At 51.2% G+C, this 18181-nt stretch overlaps 1 protein-coding gene across 1 annotated transcript; it reads right to left on the bottom strand.

Annotated features, from left to right (window-relative positions):
• Nucleotides 1-264: 264 nt before the first annotated feature.
• TACR2 (tachykinin receptor 2) lies at nucleotides 265-10631 on the bottom strand. The gene is made up of 5 exons (XM_052641114.1): nucleotides 10240-10631; nucleotides 8465-8659; nucleotides 4619-4772; nucleotides 3816-4012; nucleotides 265-481 (listed from the first exon to the last, which is right to left on the bottom strand). The coding sequence occupies exons 1-5, from the start codon at nucleotides 10629-10631 to the stop codon at nucleotides 265-267; spliced, it is 1155 nt and encodes a 384-aa protein (XP_052497074.1).
• Between the last annotated feature and the right edge of the window lie 7550 nt (nucleotides 10632-18181).

The raw sequence follows: 18181 nt of genomic DNA, 5'->3' as shown, positions 1-18181 counted from the left end.
GCATGCCCCAGGAAGGCATTTGACCTAGCAACTCCTGGATTAGATAAGTGTTAGCTCACCCTGTCTTTGAATTATTGGATCCCTGAAGCACTGTCTGAAGGGCTAGCTGGGAGAGGTAGTACCCACTGCAGAGTTCCTGGCCCCGCCTCGTCTTCCCATGGATGTACTGAAGGGTGAGGCATGGGCCAAAGTTTCAGATGTGGTCCTTTCGTCTGGCTACTTCTCAAGGGTGCAGAGCCTCTCCCTGCAGCCAGGCACTAGGCTTCAGGGTTCAGTAGACACTCCAGCCTGGGGGCTTTCAGCCTGCCCGTTGACCGCCTCAGAGGGGGCCAGATCCCCAGACATGAAAAAAATCTCTTTAGTGTGACACCTGTTGACCCTCGTGGAGAGGGATGGAGTGTGGGTCAGCTCCATCTTGTCCTCCTCGGTTGGCGTGACCCATGGACAGCAACGGAAAGCAAGCCGGAATCCAGAGCGAAACCTGAGGGGTGGAGGGTCATCTTGAGAAATGGAGTGAGGCCAAGTTATGGGAACTGGCCTGTGGCTGCCCCACCTCCCGAAGCCAATCTCCCCTCCAGAGGAAAGTTGCTTCGGAAATTCGCTCATAAGAGCTCAGGGTCTCTGGAGGACTTCTCTGGTGGTCCAGTGGTTGAGAATCCTCCTGCCAATGCAGGGGACGAGGATTCGATCCCTGGTCCAGGAACTAAGACCTCACATGCCCGTGCAGCTAAGCCTGTGCAGCTAAGCCCGTGACCACAACTACTGAATCCCGAGCGCCCTAGAGCCTGTGCTCCACAACAAGAGAAGCCCCTGAAATGAGATGCCTGCACACCGCACCTAGAGAAAAGCCGGCGCACAGCAAAAACACCCCAGGGCAGCCAAAAATAAAGAATTTAAAAAAAAAAAGAGCTCAGAAACACGTTCTTTAGTGGGTTGGGATTTTGGAAACAGCCAGAAGTAATCTGGAGCCAAGTCCAAGTTTGAAGTGGGGGATTAAGCTGGACAAGACCATTTGTTATTACAAACAAACAAAAACAAACCAAGTACAATTATAACACAACAGATTTTCTTGTTTGATTTGTTCATTGGCTTCTAAAGGCGTATGCAAAGAGGAATCTTAAGAAATTGGGGCTTTGGCAGTGTTGGCTGGAATAAGGATGCTCTCCAAGGGGACTGCTTTGAAAGGAATTATGCACATGGAACTACTAAGTCTGGGGACATTTGCTTAAAGAATAAGTGAGCTTCCCCATGGCAGCACAGAGGGTCCCCACGTAAATGAGAGATCAGAGGAAGGAGAGAGTGAGTGGAAGAAGTGAGACAGAGCCGGCAGAAGGTAGACACTGTCCCGTTAGGAGCAGAAATAGATGAGGCCCTGTGTGGTGCAGAGAGAGGCAGACAACTGGGTGGTCTGTTCCCAGAAGACGCAAGCTTCTCTGTTGCAGAAGCACGGACCTGACGTTGGTTCCTCCCCCTGTAGCTCTAGAGAGTCCACGGTGCAGCCCAATGAACGGCTTTATTATGGGAGCTTCATGGCCACTGTCCCTTATACCTACCCTCAGCATATCCCAACCTGAGCTCCCTATCTTCTTCCCCCCATACCCCTGACAGTCGTCCTCATCTCAGCTCCTGATAACTGACCACCGGAGAACCTGGAGTCATCCTTGACTTCCTCTCCATCGAATTCTGTTGACTCTACCTTAGCAATCTGCAGATTCTGACCACTTCTCATGCATCTAAACCCACCATCTCTTGCCTGGTGGGATTACTGCAACTGCCTAATCCTCTCCCGGCTTCTCCCCCTTACCTTGGGTGTTCCCTCTGCCTGGAACTCTTATCCAGACAGCTACCAGGGCCCACTCAGTCCTCAAATCTGCTCAAAGGGCCCCTCAGTAACCCTACCCTGACCATCCTGTAAAATTGCAACCTTTATGCCCATTACTTCCCTCATTACATCCTGTCCTCCCTTACCCAGTTCTTTTTTTCTATAGGATTTATCACCTAATACACACTGTGACTCCCTGACTCATTAGCTTTGCTTATTGTCTATCTCCACCTGCTCCCCCTAGAAGGTCAGCTCCCTGAGGAAAGGGATCACTGTTTTTGTTCACCAGCGTATCCCATAGGGTCTGGAACAGAGCTGGCACACAAAGCCACTGGAGATTGTTTTCTAGAGAAAAGAAGATTGCACCAGGAGGAACAGTCCCACTGCAGAGCTGGTGTCTTCAAATCCTGAACGATCAGAGGTTGTTTCAGGAACTCATAGAGCCCTGGGGTGTTGACTTCCATGGACTGTATCATTGGGTACCAGTGCATAAACACAGAAGGCTGGGGGCCCTCCCTGCTGTGACAGTCCCTGTCTCTAAGTTCTCACTTCTACAACTGCATGGGAGAAAAATGTGTGATGTGGGGATGAGATTACAGACCTTGGAAACACATGGAAGTCTTGTTGTATGAATTTAGGAGAGTTTTCCTTTCTGAGACTCAGTTTCTTTATCTGTAAAATGGGGATAACACCTCCATCCCATTACATGGGTAGCCCTGGTGGCTCAGATGGTAAAGAATCTGCCTGCAATGAATCTGCCTGGAGAAGGGAATGGCAACCCACTCCAGTATTCCTGCCTGGAGAATTCCATGGGCAGAGGAGCCTGGTAGGCTACAGTCCATGGGGTATACTTGCCTGTCAGGAGACAATGGAGGGTTCTGATGCCTACTAAACATTCAAAAGATAAAAGTCAGTCTCTCACTTCCTTCTGGCCTGTCCCAGGTGGGTAGGATGTCTGAGCAACAAAGGCTTTATTGGCCTTATGAATGGTCTGGATATCTGTGCAGAGAGGTGATCAAAGATGCCCAAGGTCAATGTCACCCACATCACTGCCTTGTTAAGGCCAGGACTCAGAGTTCACCTCTCACTGACTCTCACCTGGCCCCACCGTCCTGAGGCTGAGTGGCCTGCTCTACAAGAAGGACTCCTGGGCACTGGGGCTTCCGCCTGGCCCAGCATCTCACACCTGTGCACATGCTCCAGAGCACATGCCAGTCCCTCAGTGAGACTCCACTTCTCTAGAGGTACGAGAGCAGCAGGGAGTGAGAACTGGGCTCCTTCCTCCCTGGCAGTCTCTGCCAAGGCCATTTCCTAGCGCTCCTGAAAGCCCCTCCTGTGATCTTCCAGGGAGCAACCCGTTTCCCCTCCAGCCACGGCCCCAGCCCTCAGGCTGTGTTTCATTCGCTGTGGCCGGCACTGTTCTGGCCTACAGACAGTCCTCAGTGCCTCCTCAATGTAGAAAGCTCTTAAAAACATCAGTACCTCCCTCCTTCTTGTTGTTGTTGTTGTTTCTTTTGTCTTTATTGAATTTCTTACAATATTGCTTTATATTTTGTGGTTTTTTTGGCTGATAGGCACGTGTGATCTTAGCTCCCCAACCAGGGATCAAACCCACACCCCCTGCATTGGCAGGCAAAGTCTTAACCACTGGACCACTAGGGAAGTAGCCAAGTCCCTCCCTCCTTTACCTGGCTCCTTCCTTCCTCCCTCTCTGGCTGTCCTTCTGCCTCTCTGCCCCTCCCTCCATCTCTCTGCCCCTCCCTTCTCTCTTCTCCTTGTCCCAGGTGCAGCCCCCAGAAGAAAGATCAGGAGCAGGCAGACGTGAAAGCTGTGGCCTGGGCATTGGGCAGAGCTTTGGGGAGAGGGTGGGGCTCAAGCGAGGATTATGCTGGGGGATCCCTGTGAGGATGGCAATCCCATGGGGGTGGGTGAAGCTGTGCAGGGGGGTCCGGATGGAGCCAGGCTGAGGAGAGGGGCTGGGGTGAGGGCTCACCTGTGGTTGAGGCAGCAGTAGATGATGGGATTGTACATGGTGGAGCTCATGGCCAGCCAGAAGAGCGCCAGGTAGACCTGCTGGATGAACTTGTGGCAGTAGATGTCCTCTTGGAAGGTGCCCAGGATGAAGTAGAGGTGGTAGGGCAGCCAGCAGATGGCAAATGTCACCACCACCAGCACCATGGTCTTCACGAACTGGGCCAGGAGACACTCCGGTCACTCCGCAGCCCGGATGCCCCAAGACCCACCAGTCTTCCTGAGGGTGAGGGTGGGGCACGCCTCATGCCAGCCTGAGAAGCCCTCAATAATCAGGTCCCCCAGAACACCTGCTACCCAGGCACTCCTGGGCCCTCTACCTGAGGGCTTTTGCTCAGGCTGGTCTCTAGGCTCACACTGCTGTTTTTCCTTCTTAGTCCTCACTCCTCGAAGCCCAGTTCAATGCCACCTTCTCTAAAAGGCGTCCTGGATCCTTCTTTGAGCAAAGCAGCTCCCCTCCCTGGAGAGTGGATGAGCTCTCGCTCCTAACCCCATCCTTTGGAGAGACCCTGCCAGCTATGGGTCCGCAAGACCCCCACTCGCTGCAATCTGTGTCTGTCACAACCCAAAGACCAAAGGCAAGTCGGCCGGCCTGGGGAAGCAGGAATGAAGGCTCTGGCCAGAAACTTGGGACAAACGCAAGGTACAGGCGGAGTCTACCCTCCGCGGCGCCCTTTCGCGGGTGGGCCCGGAATAGCCGATGCCGAGGCGTGGCCAAACTTCCGGCCCCGCCCTGACCCCGCCCCCTCCGCCCCCGGAGTTCACCTTCTTCTTGGCCTGCAGGTGGCGCAAGTTGGCACCATGAGCCTGGTGCCCCGGGACAGAGCGTCTCCAGAGCGTGAGTCCGATGACACTGTAGGCGACGAACATCACCACGAGAGGCAGGAAGTAAATGAGGGCGATCACTACGAGATGGTACCTGGAGGGAGAGTCAAGGGCCTGGGCACCTGGCGACTGCCAGAGCTCAGTCCCCAGGACCTTGCAGTGCCCCTGAGTTTTCCTGACAGGCCACCCCGGGGCCACCTCCCAAGACCTTGGTTTAATTTTTTTTTTTTTAAAGGCAAACCGACTAGCATATATGCCCAGTGAGGGCTTCCCCTGCCGCAAAAGGGACACCAGTGTAAGCTCTGAGTCCTTCCAAGTGGCAGACAAGTTATCAAACGAGGAAATAAATAGGAATGAAAAAGTTAACCAATACATTTGTTTAAAATTTATAATGACATTAAGCACAAGTGAAAGTGGCTCAGTCGTGTCTGACTCTTTGCGACCGCATGGACTGTACAGTCCATGGAATTCTCTAGGCCAGAATACTGGAGTGGGTAGCCTTTCCCGTCTCCAGGGGATCTTCCCAACTCAGGAATCGAACTGGGGTCTCCTGCATTGCAGGCAGATTCTTCACCAGCTGAGCTACCAGGGAAGCCCCATTAAGCACAAAGGAGGAAATAAAATTACATATCCCACCCGCGCCACTATTAACGATTTGGAATATTTTCTTCCAGAATCATGCATTATATGTGTGCATATACACATGTATTAGATAGATTATGTATATCATCTGTATCTGCATCTGTCTGTCTAAATAGATGTCCTGGAGTTGATGTGTTTCTATCCTGCACCAGCATCCCTACCAGGGAATGGGGCAGTGAAGACGGGCCACACTGTTCAAGCTATCGGATCACCTCTTCCTGACTGTGAGCATTGTTGGGAACACGGCTCACATCAGCAGACACACTTTCTGCTGTGAGCAAGTGGCCTGGAACACCACTGATGGTGCTCATCCAGTCCCCATGGCGGACACCCGGGGCTGTGCTGAGGCCCTTTTATTTCCTTTGGGGTAAAGGACATGCATGCCACTTGCTCACAGCAGAAAGTGTGTCTGCTGATGTGAGCCTTCTGGTTTCTGAGTGGTGCCGCAGTCACGCTCCAACAAGACCCAGGCAGGAGCATTTGGTGGATGGACCCAAGACCCCTGGCCCTATCATGTGACTTCTTCTAGGAAAACTGAGGTGTTCCCAAGCCACTTCTCTCCTCCACGTGTGCCAGCCTTTCTGGGCCCCTTTCAAGAGGGGCTGCCACCTGGAGAGAGGAGAGCAGATGGGTTCTTCCCTAAATGCCTTCCCTAAAACCTGAGTTTAGAATTCGACTTTCTAATTACAAAATGTCTGGCGCCTCCTAGACACCCTGACCCCCATCTATCCTACTGTGGAGCAGGTAAGGAGACGAGGAGCAGTGAGTGCCAGGCCCCTGTCACCTTTGATTCTGAGGTCACGGATAGACCTTGAGGATCAGCTGAGCCATCTGCCTCAGTGTCCAGATCGAGGAACTGAGGCTCAGAGAGGCACAGGAAGTCTATGTCATGTGAAACAGCTCTACAGACTTAACACCGAAATGATTTCCCTTTCACTGAGAATCAGCCCTGTGGAGTCAGAAGATCCGGGTTCTTGTCCAACCTCTAATTTAAAGCATGGCCTTGGGCAATCAGATCTCTCCTTCAGTCTCGGTTTCCCCATTTGTAAAACATGGAGATAATCTCCACCATGCTTCCCGAGGATGAGTGATGCCCCTTTGTTGCTTCATTCTTTCTTGGGTTGGTGCAGGATGGGGATTCACTCTGGGCTAAGTTCCCACCAGAAGGAAGAGCCAAGGAGCATTGGGGACCATCTTCTAGGGCCTGCCATTATCAGGAATGGCTTCTCCCACAGCTGAGACTGCCTTTTTCTTGGCATTTTGATTTTGCAAGTGTATGTGCATTTCCCTGGAGAGGGGATCTGTCATTTTATCAGATTCACACACACAGAATGTGAGCCTGTAAGGATGGAGGCCCCAGTCTAAACCTCAGAAGCTCCCTAACCCAAGAATGAATAATAAATTCTCACACACAAGAAACCAAGCTTTGGCCCAAATCCTCTCAGAATTCGAAGTATCACCAAAGGATACCCTCCTAGCCCATCTCTGCCCTCTTGCTTTCTGCCTTCGTCTGAATCAGGGTCGCAAATCACCGACCCCAGAAAACTGGAGTACCCTGGTACTGGTTGGTACCCTGAGTTACTACTACGAGCCTCCAGGAGAAAAGCTCCATGTTAAGGTGGAGAAACATCGCCCCCCAGTGGCCAGTCTCGAAATGTTCTGCTCCCATCCCTTCCCGGAGCCAGGAAGAGGGGCCCGTCCCTACATGGACACCGCCCACGGAGCATTGAATCCTGAGAACGTGGGGGTACAGGGTGAGGCCAAGACCCATGGCAGGGCCTGCCCTCGAAGCACAGCAGTCCCCAGGAACAGGCTTCTCAGAGGAATGGCGCCTTCTGGCCAGTGCTCGGGACTGGAGGAGAGGTAGGGGCCGGCGCTGGGAGAGGGCTGTCACGGGGCCGGGGAGGGGCCTGAATTGTCGCCGTGATCTGGCGGCTCTGGTACCGATGCTTGCGGTAGCCAGGCTTTTCTTGGACTAAGTCTGACGGGTTTATTTTCGTTTGTTCCCGTTTAAACGACCACATCCTGGGCACAGGTTCTGCTCCAGGCTCGTGCCTGGAGCCTCACAACAACCCCTGAGCAAGGGTCTCTTGCGAATCTCCTTTGAGAGAGAAAGAGCCAAAGGCTCAGAGAGGTTAAGTGACTCAAAAGATCCTTGAGCCCGCAGGGGACAGAGCAGGATCCAACCCGAATACTGTCGCCAGAACCTCAATCAATTCTTTATCCTCTATTTTGAATTTCCAAGGTGCTTGGGGATGACAGAGCCACGTGAGAACTAGGCAAACTGAGGCCCAGAAAAGGAAAGGACTTATCCAGGGTCACACAGCAGCTGCACCGAGTCTGAGTTCTGCTTTCTGCCCCCATCCCCTAGCCCATGGTGCCTGCCTCAACTTAAGGCTGTCTCCAGGCTCCTCCTGAAAACATCCCAGACTCCATCATCTGCCCTTTCTTTCTGCCTCAGTACCCTGATACGCCCCTTATTTAAGCAAGAGTGTTGAGGAGACTGGGCTCTGAAGCAGGACTGCCTGGATTTAAATCTTTGATTTACCACTTAATAGCTGTGTGGTCCTAGGCCCTTAGTTTTTTTTAGTGCTCTGGTTTCCTCATCTGAGAAATGGAAATAATAATAATACATACTCATACTGTTATGAGAATTAAATGAGTTCATGTATGTAAAGTGCTTAGACCAGACCTGACGTTTACTGAGTGCTAAGTGTCACTTTGAGTTGTTACGGTGCTCACATTGGAGAAGGCAATGGCACCCACTCCAGTACGCTTGCCTGGAAAATCCCATGGACTGAGGAGCCTACCTACAGTCTATGGGGTCGCCAAGAGTCGGACACAACTGAGCGACTTCACTTTCACTTTTCACTTTCATGCACTGGAGAAGGAAATGGCAACCCACTTCAGTGTTCTTGCCTGGAGAATCCCAGGGACAGAGGAGCCTGGTGGGCTGCCATCTAAGGGATCACAAAGAGTTGGACACGACTGAAGCGACTTAGCAGCAGCAGTGCTCACATTATCCCCCGTCCACTCACAGATACCTGTGCACTCACACACTGCACATGTGTACACCATGAATGTGCATGCACACACACACAGGTGCATGCACACACACCATGTTCCCTCACCCCCAGGCCTTACAGAAGGAGCATCTTGCCACCACTGTCTTCAGGCCAGGCCACCACGCACTTGGTGGCGCCCTCATCCATGGTGATGGTGGAGTAGAAGCACTGGGGGAAGGCGAGGGCCAGGGCCACCAGCCAGATGCCAGCAATGACCGCTCTGGTGCCAGGAGCTGAGAGCCGGGGCTGGAAGGGGTGGACGATGGCCATGTACCTGTGAGCAGAGGGCGGTGTGAGTCGTGGGTGCACTCCCATCAGACCAGCCTGCACCTCCTCTTCCCAGTCCAGGCGCACACTCTCCAGCCTATTCCCCGCATCCCGCTGGTGACCTGCAGAGAGCTGCCGGGCTGGTGACGGTCTTGTCGACACATGGCGCACTAGCGCCCTAAACCTCTGTCCACCTCACCTCCTTCTGAGCGTGGACATGCTCTCAGAAGGCCACAAGAGGGCAGTGTGGCCACACCAGAAGTCCATCTGGGGCATTGTCCTGCAGCTCCGCCCTGCTGAGTTCCTCAGCAGCCCAGCCTCTCTTCTGTTCAGAAACTCTTAACAGCGCAAAGGTCTTCTGCGCAAAGGTCTTCTGCACAAAGCCCAAGCAGTTGCCCACCAGCTGTCTGCAGTGGAGAAAGTGCTCTACATATGCAGAAATGCCCTTGGTCCTAGATGACCCCCCCAGCCTTCCTCCCTGGGATTAATCTGAACCTTCAGACATGGCCAGGACGATAAGACAAAGCTCAAATCCCACCCTTTCACTGATCCTGACATATTGACATCCTGATATACTACCTGCCCCACCCCAAAACACAAACCCCAGGGCCTCGAATCCCCTAACCCCTTTCTAATATTTTCCCATAGCCCTCATGACCTCAAAATACAATGCATAATTTATTTAGTCTTGTGTTTCTATTTAAATTTTCACCAGGGCAGGCATCTTTATCTGTTTTTACCTGAATGTGCAGAGCAGTATCTGTACATAGTGGGCACTGAACGTAAGAATGAATGAAGAAATGGATGGACGAGTCTCCATTATTACCATCCTGACCTGAGCCACCATCTTCCCTCCCCTGAGTTACTAGTCAACCGCCTCCTGCCTGTCTGGACTCCTGGCTTCCACCCTGCCCTCTACAGCCCATACTACCCAGCCCCCAACCTGAGCTTTAAGGCGGAAGTTCCATGAGGCCATGCTTTTCCCACTGGTGTATATTCCCCAGTGCCTGAGACAGTGCCTCAGATACTTACTGAGTGAATGAAAAGTCTTAGGTGACTCAGACCTGCCGATTGATCACTCCTCCACCCTCCTGCCCCGCAACCCCTCCAGAGGCTTGCTCTGCAGCCCCGGAGATACAGCACCTGGGAGGTAATTGGCCCCATCGTAATTATGTGGTAACTGCATGCAGTGTTTAATTTTCCGCTCACATAATCTATCTAGGAATAGGAAACAAAATAAGCAATTTCCTTGTAAAAGAAAGAAACCAAAACGAAAGTCAACTCCAGAGAAGAACACTCCAGAAGGTCCCTAAAACACTGTTCTTCCCCTAAAGCCTTGAACAGCCATCTAGGGCAAAGTTCTTTCTCGTGTCTAACCTTATCCTTTCTCGTCTCAGTTCCACAGTCCTCTGTGAAACTATTCCAGATGCATAGTTTAGGATCATGAACAGGTTAGGAGGCAATTAATTCCCTGGGTTCTACACTTAACTTGCTGTGTGACTGTGGGCATGGTATCAGCCCTGTCTGAAGCCAACACAGTGAACCGGCTCCCCCCAGCTGCCCCACTACCCCGCTGCCCCTTCTTGCCTGTCAGCAGCAATGGCAGTCATGGAGTAGATACTGACGAACATGGCTGTGATGGGGAAGAGGTTCTGGAAGTAGCAGAAGGCAAGGCCAAAGTACCAGATGTTGTGGCTGGCGTAGACGAAGTTGAAGGCAGCGTTGAAGGCAGCCATGCAGAGGTCGGCCAGGGCCAGGTTGACGATGAAATAGTTGGTGACTGTGCGCATCCTCTGATGGGCCAGAATGATCCAGATGACTGTGGCATTACCCATCACAGCCACCAGCACCAGGGCCAGGTAGGCTGCGGTCCACAGTGCCAGCTGCCAGCCGGGCATGGAGAAGGCTGTGATGCCCGTGACGTTGCTGTCAAGGCCAGACGAGATGTTTATATCGGTCATCACGACACAGGCCCCCATGGCCGCCTCTGAGTCTGGGACAAGGGGTAAGGCTCCTTGGCTCCCTCCAGGCCCTCGTGCCCTGTGGGGGAGCACACAAATCCTCTCTGAGTGCGGGAGGAGTGGGTGCCGAGCCAGGCGCGCCCAGGGAGCTGGGGGGTCACTCCCAAGTCTCAAACAGAGATGAGTTAGGCTGAGCAGACAGCCGGGTCCAGAGCCCTAGGCACTTCAGATTCCCATGTCCTGGCCAGCCTTCTCCAACGTCACGTGGATATCTAGAATCCAAGATGTGGTCTCAGAGTAAGAAGCATCCTTCTAAATCATCAGCCTGCGTCTTCACTGCAGAAATGGAAAAACAAATTCCAAGTGGGGACCAGCCCAGGTCATGTAGTAAGTTGGTGATAAACTCGAACCCAGGTCCCTCCTAATGTGGTTCAGGAGACATTAGGGATCAGATGTGCGCAAAGCAGCTGTTTGGATCCTGCAGGTCAGTTGTGCAGCAGGCTGTCTCTCCAGGCGCTGGGGTGCAGGCGGGGAGGCCGTCCCGTTACTCTCCGGGCGGGGCCGTGTGGTGCAGGGCGGCGAGGGCCTTGGCAGAGGTGCTGTCTTCTCATGAGCTGGGGCTTTGCCTCCGCCCTTTGTCCCACCTCCCGCATGGATGGCCAGGCTTCATCTCTTGAGGAAAGATTTAGGACTGGCTGCTGAGGCAGGGAGAGACCCAGGGAAAGTTGAGGGGGTGGCAGGGGTGGGGCCTGGCATGGAGGGCACAGTCCTCAGTAGGGTGTTTACATTCAGCGGGGCCGGAGCTTCATCTAGAATGTGACTAGGGGCACAGGCTTGGGAGCCTCGGGGACTCCAGGCCAGGACTCCTAAACCTTTCCGAACTTCAGCTTCCCCATCTGAAAAAAATAGGAACAATACAGTGTGCATCTCACAGTGTATTGGTGAGTTTTAAATGAGATAGTGTATATGAAGTCTGCTTAGCACAGGAGCTGACACGTAAAAGGTGTGACAAGGAGTCACAGCCCTGTGGGAGGCCCCCAGGCCTGCTCAGGGCTCTGTGACCAAGACGGAACACAAAGCATGTCCGACACGTTCTCGGGTGATGTTAATGCTGCTGGCCCAGGGACCTCACTTTGAGAACCACTGTATTAGGACAAAGACAGGGCTCACCGCCTCTCCTGTGAGCTCCAGAAAACCCCGAGGGGCGACCGGCAGACTCCGCTCTTGCGCGCTGACTGTGTGATGTGTCGGGCACTGCCTGAAGCTGCTGTCTGAGTGACTGTATGTGTATGTGACTGGCATGTGTAAGCGCATGCACATCCGTGCACCTGTGCACACCCGTGGGGGTGTAGACCATCAAGACCCGGCAGCCTCAGGGGGGCAGGGCATGTCCCTCCTTAACGCTTGGAGGGTTGTCAGTCACCAGCATGGGCAGCCCTGCTGTGCCAAGTGTGCACTGTCTCCTTGGACGCCAGCCAGCTTCCGGGGACCCCTACTCTTCCCGTGGGTGTGTATACTGTAGGACCCTGGGCCTCCTGCCCTCCCAGAGTCAGCTTAGGACACAAGGGCTCCCACCCCGGCCAGGCCATGGGGCAGAGGGAGGCCTGTTCCCTGTCTGGACTGGGCCACCATCCTCTGTTTGGACAACTGCCTTTTGCTGAACGACCTCTGCCTCTGATGTCTTTTGGCAGGAGAGCCGCAGACACTCCAGTTCGGGGCTTGCTTGTCTTATGCTTCCCTGACCAGGGTTTTGGAGGCAGAATGTGTAGACATAAGGATGTAAGCTGGGGCAACCTACTCTGTTGGTGGTTCTGCCTCCTCCTCCAGGCTGTCAGAATTTGTTGAGTTTCAGGTACAAGCAGAGTGCAAGGATAGGACACTGACGTGTGTCACCCATCAGAGAAGCCCCAAACAGTACCCGTTTCTCCTCCCCGCCAGCATCCCACCACCTCCAGTGTTTACGTGAGGATTATGTTTTGGAGCTGTTAAATCTAAGAGTTTTATTTCCCCCTTAAATCATGTGCTCTTGTAGCTTTCCAACTATGTACTGGTGGCCTCGTAGAAGGAGAGGGTGGGGGCCACCCTGGACAGAGGGGCACGCAGAGCTGGCCTGCGGAGTCCATCACTAAACAATGGTCGTGAAAGCCGGTCTTTCTCAAGACAGGAAAACATTCTGAATTCCTTTAGCTCCTCTGCATACGTCCAGATTCCAGTTTGGTCCTCGAGGATTTGTATGGGAAGTTTCCTCCACCAGGAAGTGGAGGAGATTGCTGCCCATCAGTTCTGTTTGGATGGGCTGAGCAGTGGCACAGGTTGGGTACCCCGGGAGGCTACTCTGGTTCCGACTTTAGAGTGTGGGATGTTTATTAAGGAGCACATGGGATCAACCCCTGGGGAAGGGAGGGGAGAGAAGCAGGTGTGGGCAAAGGGGGTGGCTGAGCAGTGATGGTGAGACAGTGGCCTTGGACAGCCCCAGGTCAGATCACTCTGAGCTAGAAGGACCCATTAGAGTTACCCTCATGGTTTGTGCTATTGTGGTTTTGAAGCTGGACTCCTGAAGACTAGAATGGGAGAGGAATTGTACTTCAGGGAGTTTGGAACAGAAGGTGGGAGCTGCTGCAGGGGTAAGGGATGGGAGAAAGAAAGGGGTTCCAGGAAGTGCTGTGGCCCAGATGCCCCTCAACAGTGTCCCAGAGATGCCTTTGGCAGTCGCCCGACCATGTCTCTGGCTGGGCTTGGACCACCTGGTCACAGCTTCAGCGGGTCACACTTGGCTGCAGGTCATCTGGTCACCACGAAGTTCACCTGGGCTGGGCAAGACGAGGACAAGGACAGCACAGTGAGCTGTTCATTTGGGTGAATGAATCCCATTTGAAAAATCAGCCTTCATTCTGAAACTATGCCCTTCTTGCTTTGGGGGTTGAAATATCCTTTTTTTCAGGAAATAATGGTGATGGCAGATGGTGGGTAGTTGCCTCCCTGGTTTTTCATTTCCTTTTACATTTCTTACTCAGTGGAATACCATGCTGATGAGCTGTATGGTTCCCTCAGTTAGGTGTTTTGATATTTTATTGGTCCATGAAATTCAAAGACACAGGAGTCCTGATCTAGTTCCTCATTTGGAGAAGAGGGGGGGAGCCCCCGAGAGGAGTAGGCTGGCCTCGGGTCCTCTGGCCTGTGAAGGGGGCCGCTTCCTGATGGCTTCCCTCATCCTGCACAGTCTGCACTGGCTTGCCTGCCTCCGCTCTCATGAAGCCACTTCTTGGTCACCTCCTTGTCACACAGGTGGGGAGCTCCTCAGGGCCTGGGTTGTGTCTAGTTTATGTCTTTTGTCCAGGAGAGCAGCGAGCATATCGCAGGTACCCTCTAAATGTGGACTGAATGAAAATGATGAACCAGATTTAAAATGACTCAGGGGTGAGGGATGGTAAACTGTATATATTGCGTATATCATCTATTTATCTATCTATCTATAATGCTGCAGCTTAGTGGTTCAGTTGTGTCTGACTCTGTGACCCCGTGGACTGTAGCCTGCCAGGCTCCTCTGTCCATGGAATTTTCCAGGTAAGAATACTGGAGTGAGTTCCCATTCCTTCTTCAGGGGATTTTCCCAACTCAGGGATCAAACCCGAATCTCCCACATTGCAGGCAGATTCTTTACCGTGTGAGCCACCATGGAAGCATCTATCTATAATAGGTAGAACATATCTAATAAAGAGACAGATGCTTGACAGATAGATAGATGTGAAAACCTTAAACTAATGGGATTGGCAGTGATGGGATTTTAGGGAACTTTGAGTGGGCAGGGCAGTGTAAAACCTGGCACACTGGCACACAGTAGGTGCTCAATAAGTCTCAGATGAATACATGAATAACAAATAATGAATAAAGTTTAGAACATCACTCAGTCAGGGGTGATGGGAGTAGCATTCTTATTTTCACAGAATCTAAAACTTAAACTAAAAAAACATGTCTGTGTAGGTCAGGCAGAGCTTTTGGAGGATGCTGAGTGTTTCCACAGCATCTTAGGATTTATTCCTCACAGTTTGCCCCACCTTGTCCACAAACCAGAGGGTCCCAAGATGTGGTCCCTTTAGAAGATGAACTCTGGGCCCCCCACCCCCCTGGCCTGAGCATCAGTGGCCCAGAATCTGGGACTTCAGCTGGGAGAGGGAGAGTTGCAGTCTGCCAAGAGCACGCGCTGCAGCTGACACCTTTTTTAAACAATGTGAGTGTGATGGGGCGGTGCCTCCCCCTAAAAGCCTGAAGTTTATCTAGCCAGAGAAGAGAGGCTGTGAGTGTTTACATCTGCTGCGGTGCTGGTGTACACAGAGCTCAGAAGCTCTTAACACCAAACGGGTTCATTTCCCAACATCAGGCTTCTGCAAAATCTGCCCATCTATGGCAGGCCTAGGAGGAAGTGGGCGAGGCTTGCCTAGGAGGGGGTTGCTAGTTAGGTGACCTGGGGTCATCCCAGAGGCAGCCTGGGTGTTGCAGACAGAGGGGACTTGGTGTCTGCCCTGGTACTGGCAATTGTGCTGTCGTGAGGAAGTGGTGAATGAATGAGGAAGGGGGGGGTGACAGAGGGTCAGGGATTCTGCTGAAAGGTCTGAGTCCTGGGCCCTGCAGGGGGCCTCTCAACTGGACTGGGAGTGGAGAGACTCCCTGCAATCATCCCAGAGTTAGGAGAAAGCATCATGTCTCTGCCTTCAAGAAGCTTCCAGCCGAGATGGAGAGCCAAATCCTGGAGGAGCAGAGAGAGCTTACCACCCCTGTACTATCTGTCCCTCTCCACTCCATCCTCTGCCACAGTGACCTCTTAAAACACTATCTCACCACGCACTTCCTGCTTGAAACCCTCAATGAATCCCCATTGCTCTCTGGGTTGAAGAAAATAGCCTCATTCCTTTACCACCAATTCTTTCTCAGGACCACTTTCCCCTTGCTTCTTTCAGCAATAAAACCTCCCCTGTTGTTACCTATTGTCACCTGGCTTCCCAGCTAATGGACTGTATTTCCAAGCCTCCCTTCCAAGCCAGAGGTGGTCACATGATGAAGACCTGACCAATAGGATGTGACAGAAGCGATTTACATGTGTATACAGACAACTTCAAAGTCTCATCTGCTTTTTTTTTTAACAAACAGCTTGCTTTTTAAAAATTTAATTTTTGGTTGTCCTGGGCCTTCATTGCTGCGTACAGGCTTTCTCTAGTTACGGCGAGTGGAGGCTGCTCCAGTTTCGGTGTGTGGGATTCTCACTGCCGTGGCTTCTCTTGTTGCTGAGCACAGGCTCTAGGAGGGTGGGCTTCAACAGTTGTGGCCCAGGGGCTCAGCGGTTGTGGCCCACGGGGTCAGTGGCTCAGTGGTTGTGGCCCACGGGCTTGGTTACTCCACGGCATGTGGAATCTTCCCGGACCAGTGACTGAACCTGTGTCCCCTGCACTAGCAGGCAGATTCCCATCCATAGCACCACCAGGTAAGTCCTCATCTTTTTGTTTCTAATTGACTTTTTATTGAAATATAGTTGAGTTACAATGTTGTGCTAATTACTGCTGTACAGCAAAGTGACTCATTATACATATATGAACATTCTTCATATTTTTATGTTATGGTTTATCACAGGATATTGAATTTAATTCCCAGTGCTGTACAATTAGACTTCTGTCATTTACCCATTCTATATATACTAGTTTGCATCTGCTAGTCCCAAACTCCCAGTCCAGCCCTCTCCCACCCGTCTCTGCCTTGGCAACCACTGGCCTTTTCTCTACGTCCCTGATTCTATTTCTGGTTCATATATAGGTTCATCTGTGCCGTATTTTAGGTTGCACTGATAAGCAATGTCATATGGTATTTGTCTGTCTTCCTTACTTCACTTAGTATGAGCCTCTCTAGGTCCATCCATATTGCTGCAGGTGGCATTATTTCATTCTTTTTTATGGCTGAGTAGTATTCCATTGTATATTGTACAACGTCTTTATCCATTCATCTGTTGATGGACAGTTAGGCTGTTTTTATGTCTTGGCTATTGTGAATAGTGCTGCTATGAACATAGGAATGCATGTATCTTTTTGAATGATAGTTTTGTCTGGATGTATGCCCAGGACTAGGATTGCTGGATAATATGGTAGTTCTATTTTTAGTTTTCTAAATAGAATCTCTATACTATTTTCCATAGTGACTGCAGTCATTTACATTCTCACCAGCAGTTTAGGAGGGTTCCCTTTTCTCCATACTCTTTCCAGTATTTGTTATTCGTAGACTTTTTGATGATGGCCATTCTGAAGGTCTCATCTTTTTTTTCTTTTTTTTAATTTTAATTTTTACTTTATTTTACTTTACAATACTGTATTGGTTTTGCCATACATTGACATGAATCCACCACGGGTGGGTCTCATCTTTAGAGAAGGAGTTGGCTGCTTTCCATTTCCACTCCCCTCTTCCTACTGGGTGGGCAATGGTAACAACGGGAGCTGACATTTTGAATCCAGGGAGGGCAGCCCTGTGTTATGGCTGGCAAAACCCAGGGTTGTTGCATGAAAAAGAAAAACAAAGCAAAACAAACTTCTCTCTTATTTAAGGCATTGCATTACGGCACTGAACCCTTCATGATACACTATCCTTTAAGAATTTCCTTGATGATTCCACAGGTTGACTATCTTTGTTCTATACTCCAGTAGCATGCCTGTGTTTTCCTTCTTGTTAATACCCTGACCCATGCTAAGAAATTCATGAGGCCAGGAATCCTATCTGTCTTCATTATGGTCATGTCTTCCTTTCCCTCCATTATGATTGACACACTGTGTACGCTAGATGCTATTTGTTGGTTAAATAAAATGAATGATTGGGCAAACAAATGAATATATTAAAACAGCTTGGGTGTAATGGTAGAAAACTTTTTGCTATAAGCAATAATGACTTAAACAAATGGGGGCTTATTTTCGCACATAACCAGAAGTCAGGAGGTCAGTGATTCCATGCTAAACAGTGCGACAGTTTCAAAGTTCTTTAGGAATTTTTTTTTCCTTGACCTTTGCCTCTTGGCTGTTAGATGGCTCCAACAGCTCCAAGTAGCAGTTTCTTACATGACAGCATTCCCATTCCAGGAAGGGAGCAGGAAGGAAAAGAATTCCCCTTCCAGGCATTTCTCCTTTGTTAGAGAGGGAAATCTTTTTTCAGCACCCTCCCAGCAGATGTCCCTTATATCATGTGACCGGAACAAGGTCACATGACCACCCTTAGCTACGTGGGCAGTTGGGAGAGGAAATGTTTTTCTTTTTTAAGACCCAGCTGTGTTTTGGTACTGTGGGGCTCACTGAGGCTGGTAGGAAGAAGCCAGTTCTAAGAGCCCATGCCTTTCTTTAGCCAAATGGTCCTTCCATTCGGGAAGTCCCAGGAACCACAGGGTATCATGATGTGGTCACAAATAAGAGCTTCATGCACTGTGCTTAATGCTTGCTGGAGAATGTCACTTTCTGCCTCTTGAAATTCTTCCCAGGAGGCTGAGCTCTGCCAACAAGCTTACCTGTTCCAGTAAAATCCATTGACTATCATCTCTGTGGTCACAG

Source organism: Budorcas taxicolor, chromosome 5, assembly GCF_023091745.1.
Source record: "Budorcas taxicolor isolate Tak-1 chromosome 5, Takin1.1, whole genome shotgun sequence".
NCBI lineage: Eukaryota > Metazoa > Chordata > Mammalia > Artiodactyla > Bovidae > Budorcas > Budorcas taxicolor.
The sequence above is the reverse complement of the archived record's forward strand: the minus strand, read 5'-3'. Positions and strand labels throughout refer to the sequence as shown.

Bases quoted from the DNA above. Each gene is read 5' to 3' on its own strand.
- TACR2 (XM_052641114.1), bottom strand. From the start codon at position 10,631: ATGGGGGCCTGTGTCGTGATGACCGATATAAACATCTCGTCTGGCCTT. The intron at 8,660-10,239 runs GCAAGAAGGGGC...CTCTGCTCACAG, and splicing joins ACTGCCATTGCTGCTGACAG to GTACATGGCCATCGTCCACC. The intron at 4,773-8,464 runs GTAAGGCCTGGG...CTCTCCCTCCAG, and splicing joins GGTGGCAAGATGCTCCTTCT to GTACCATCTCGTAGTGATCG.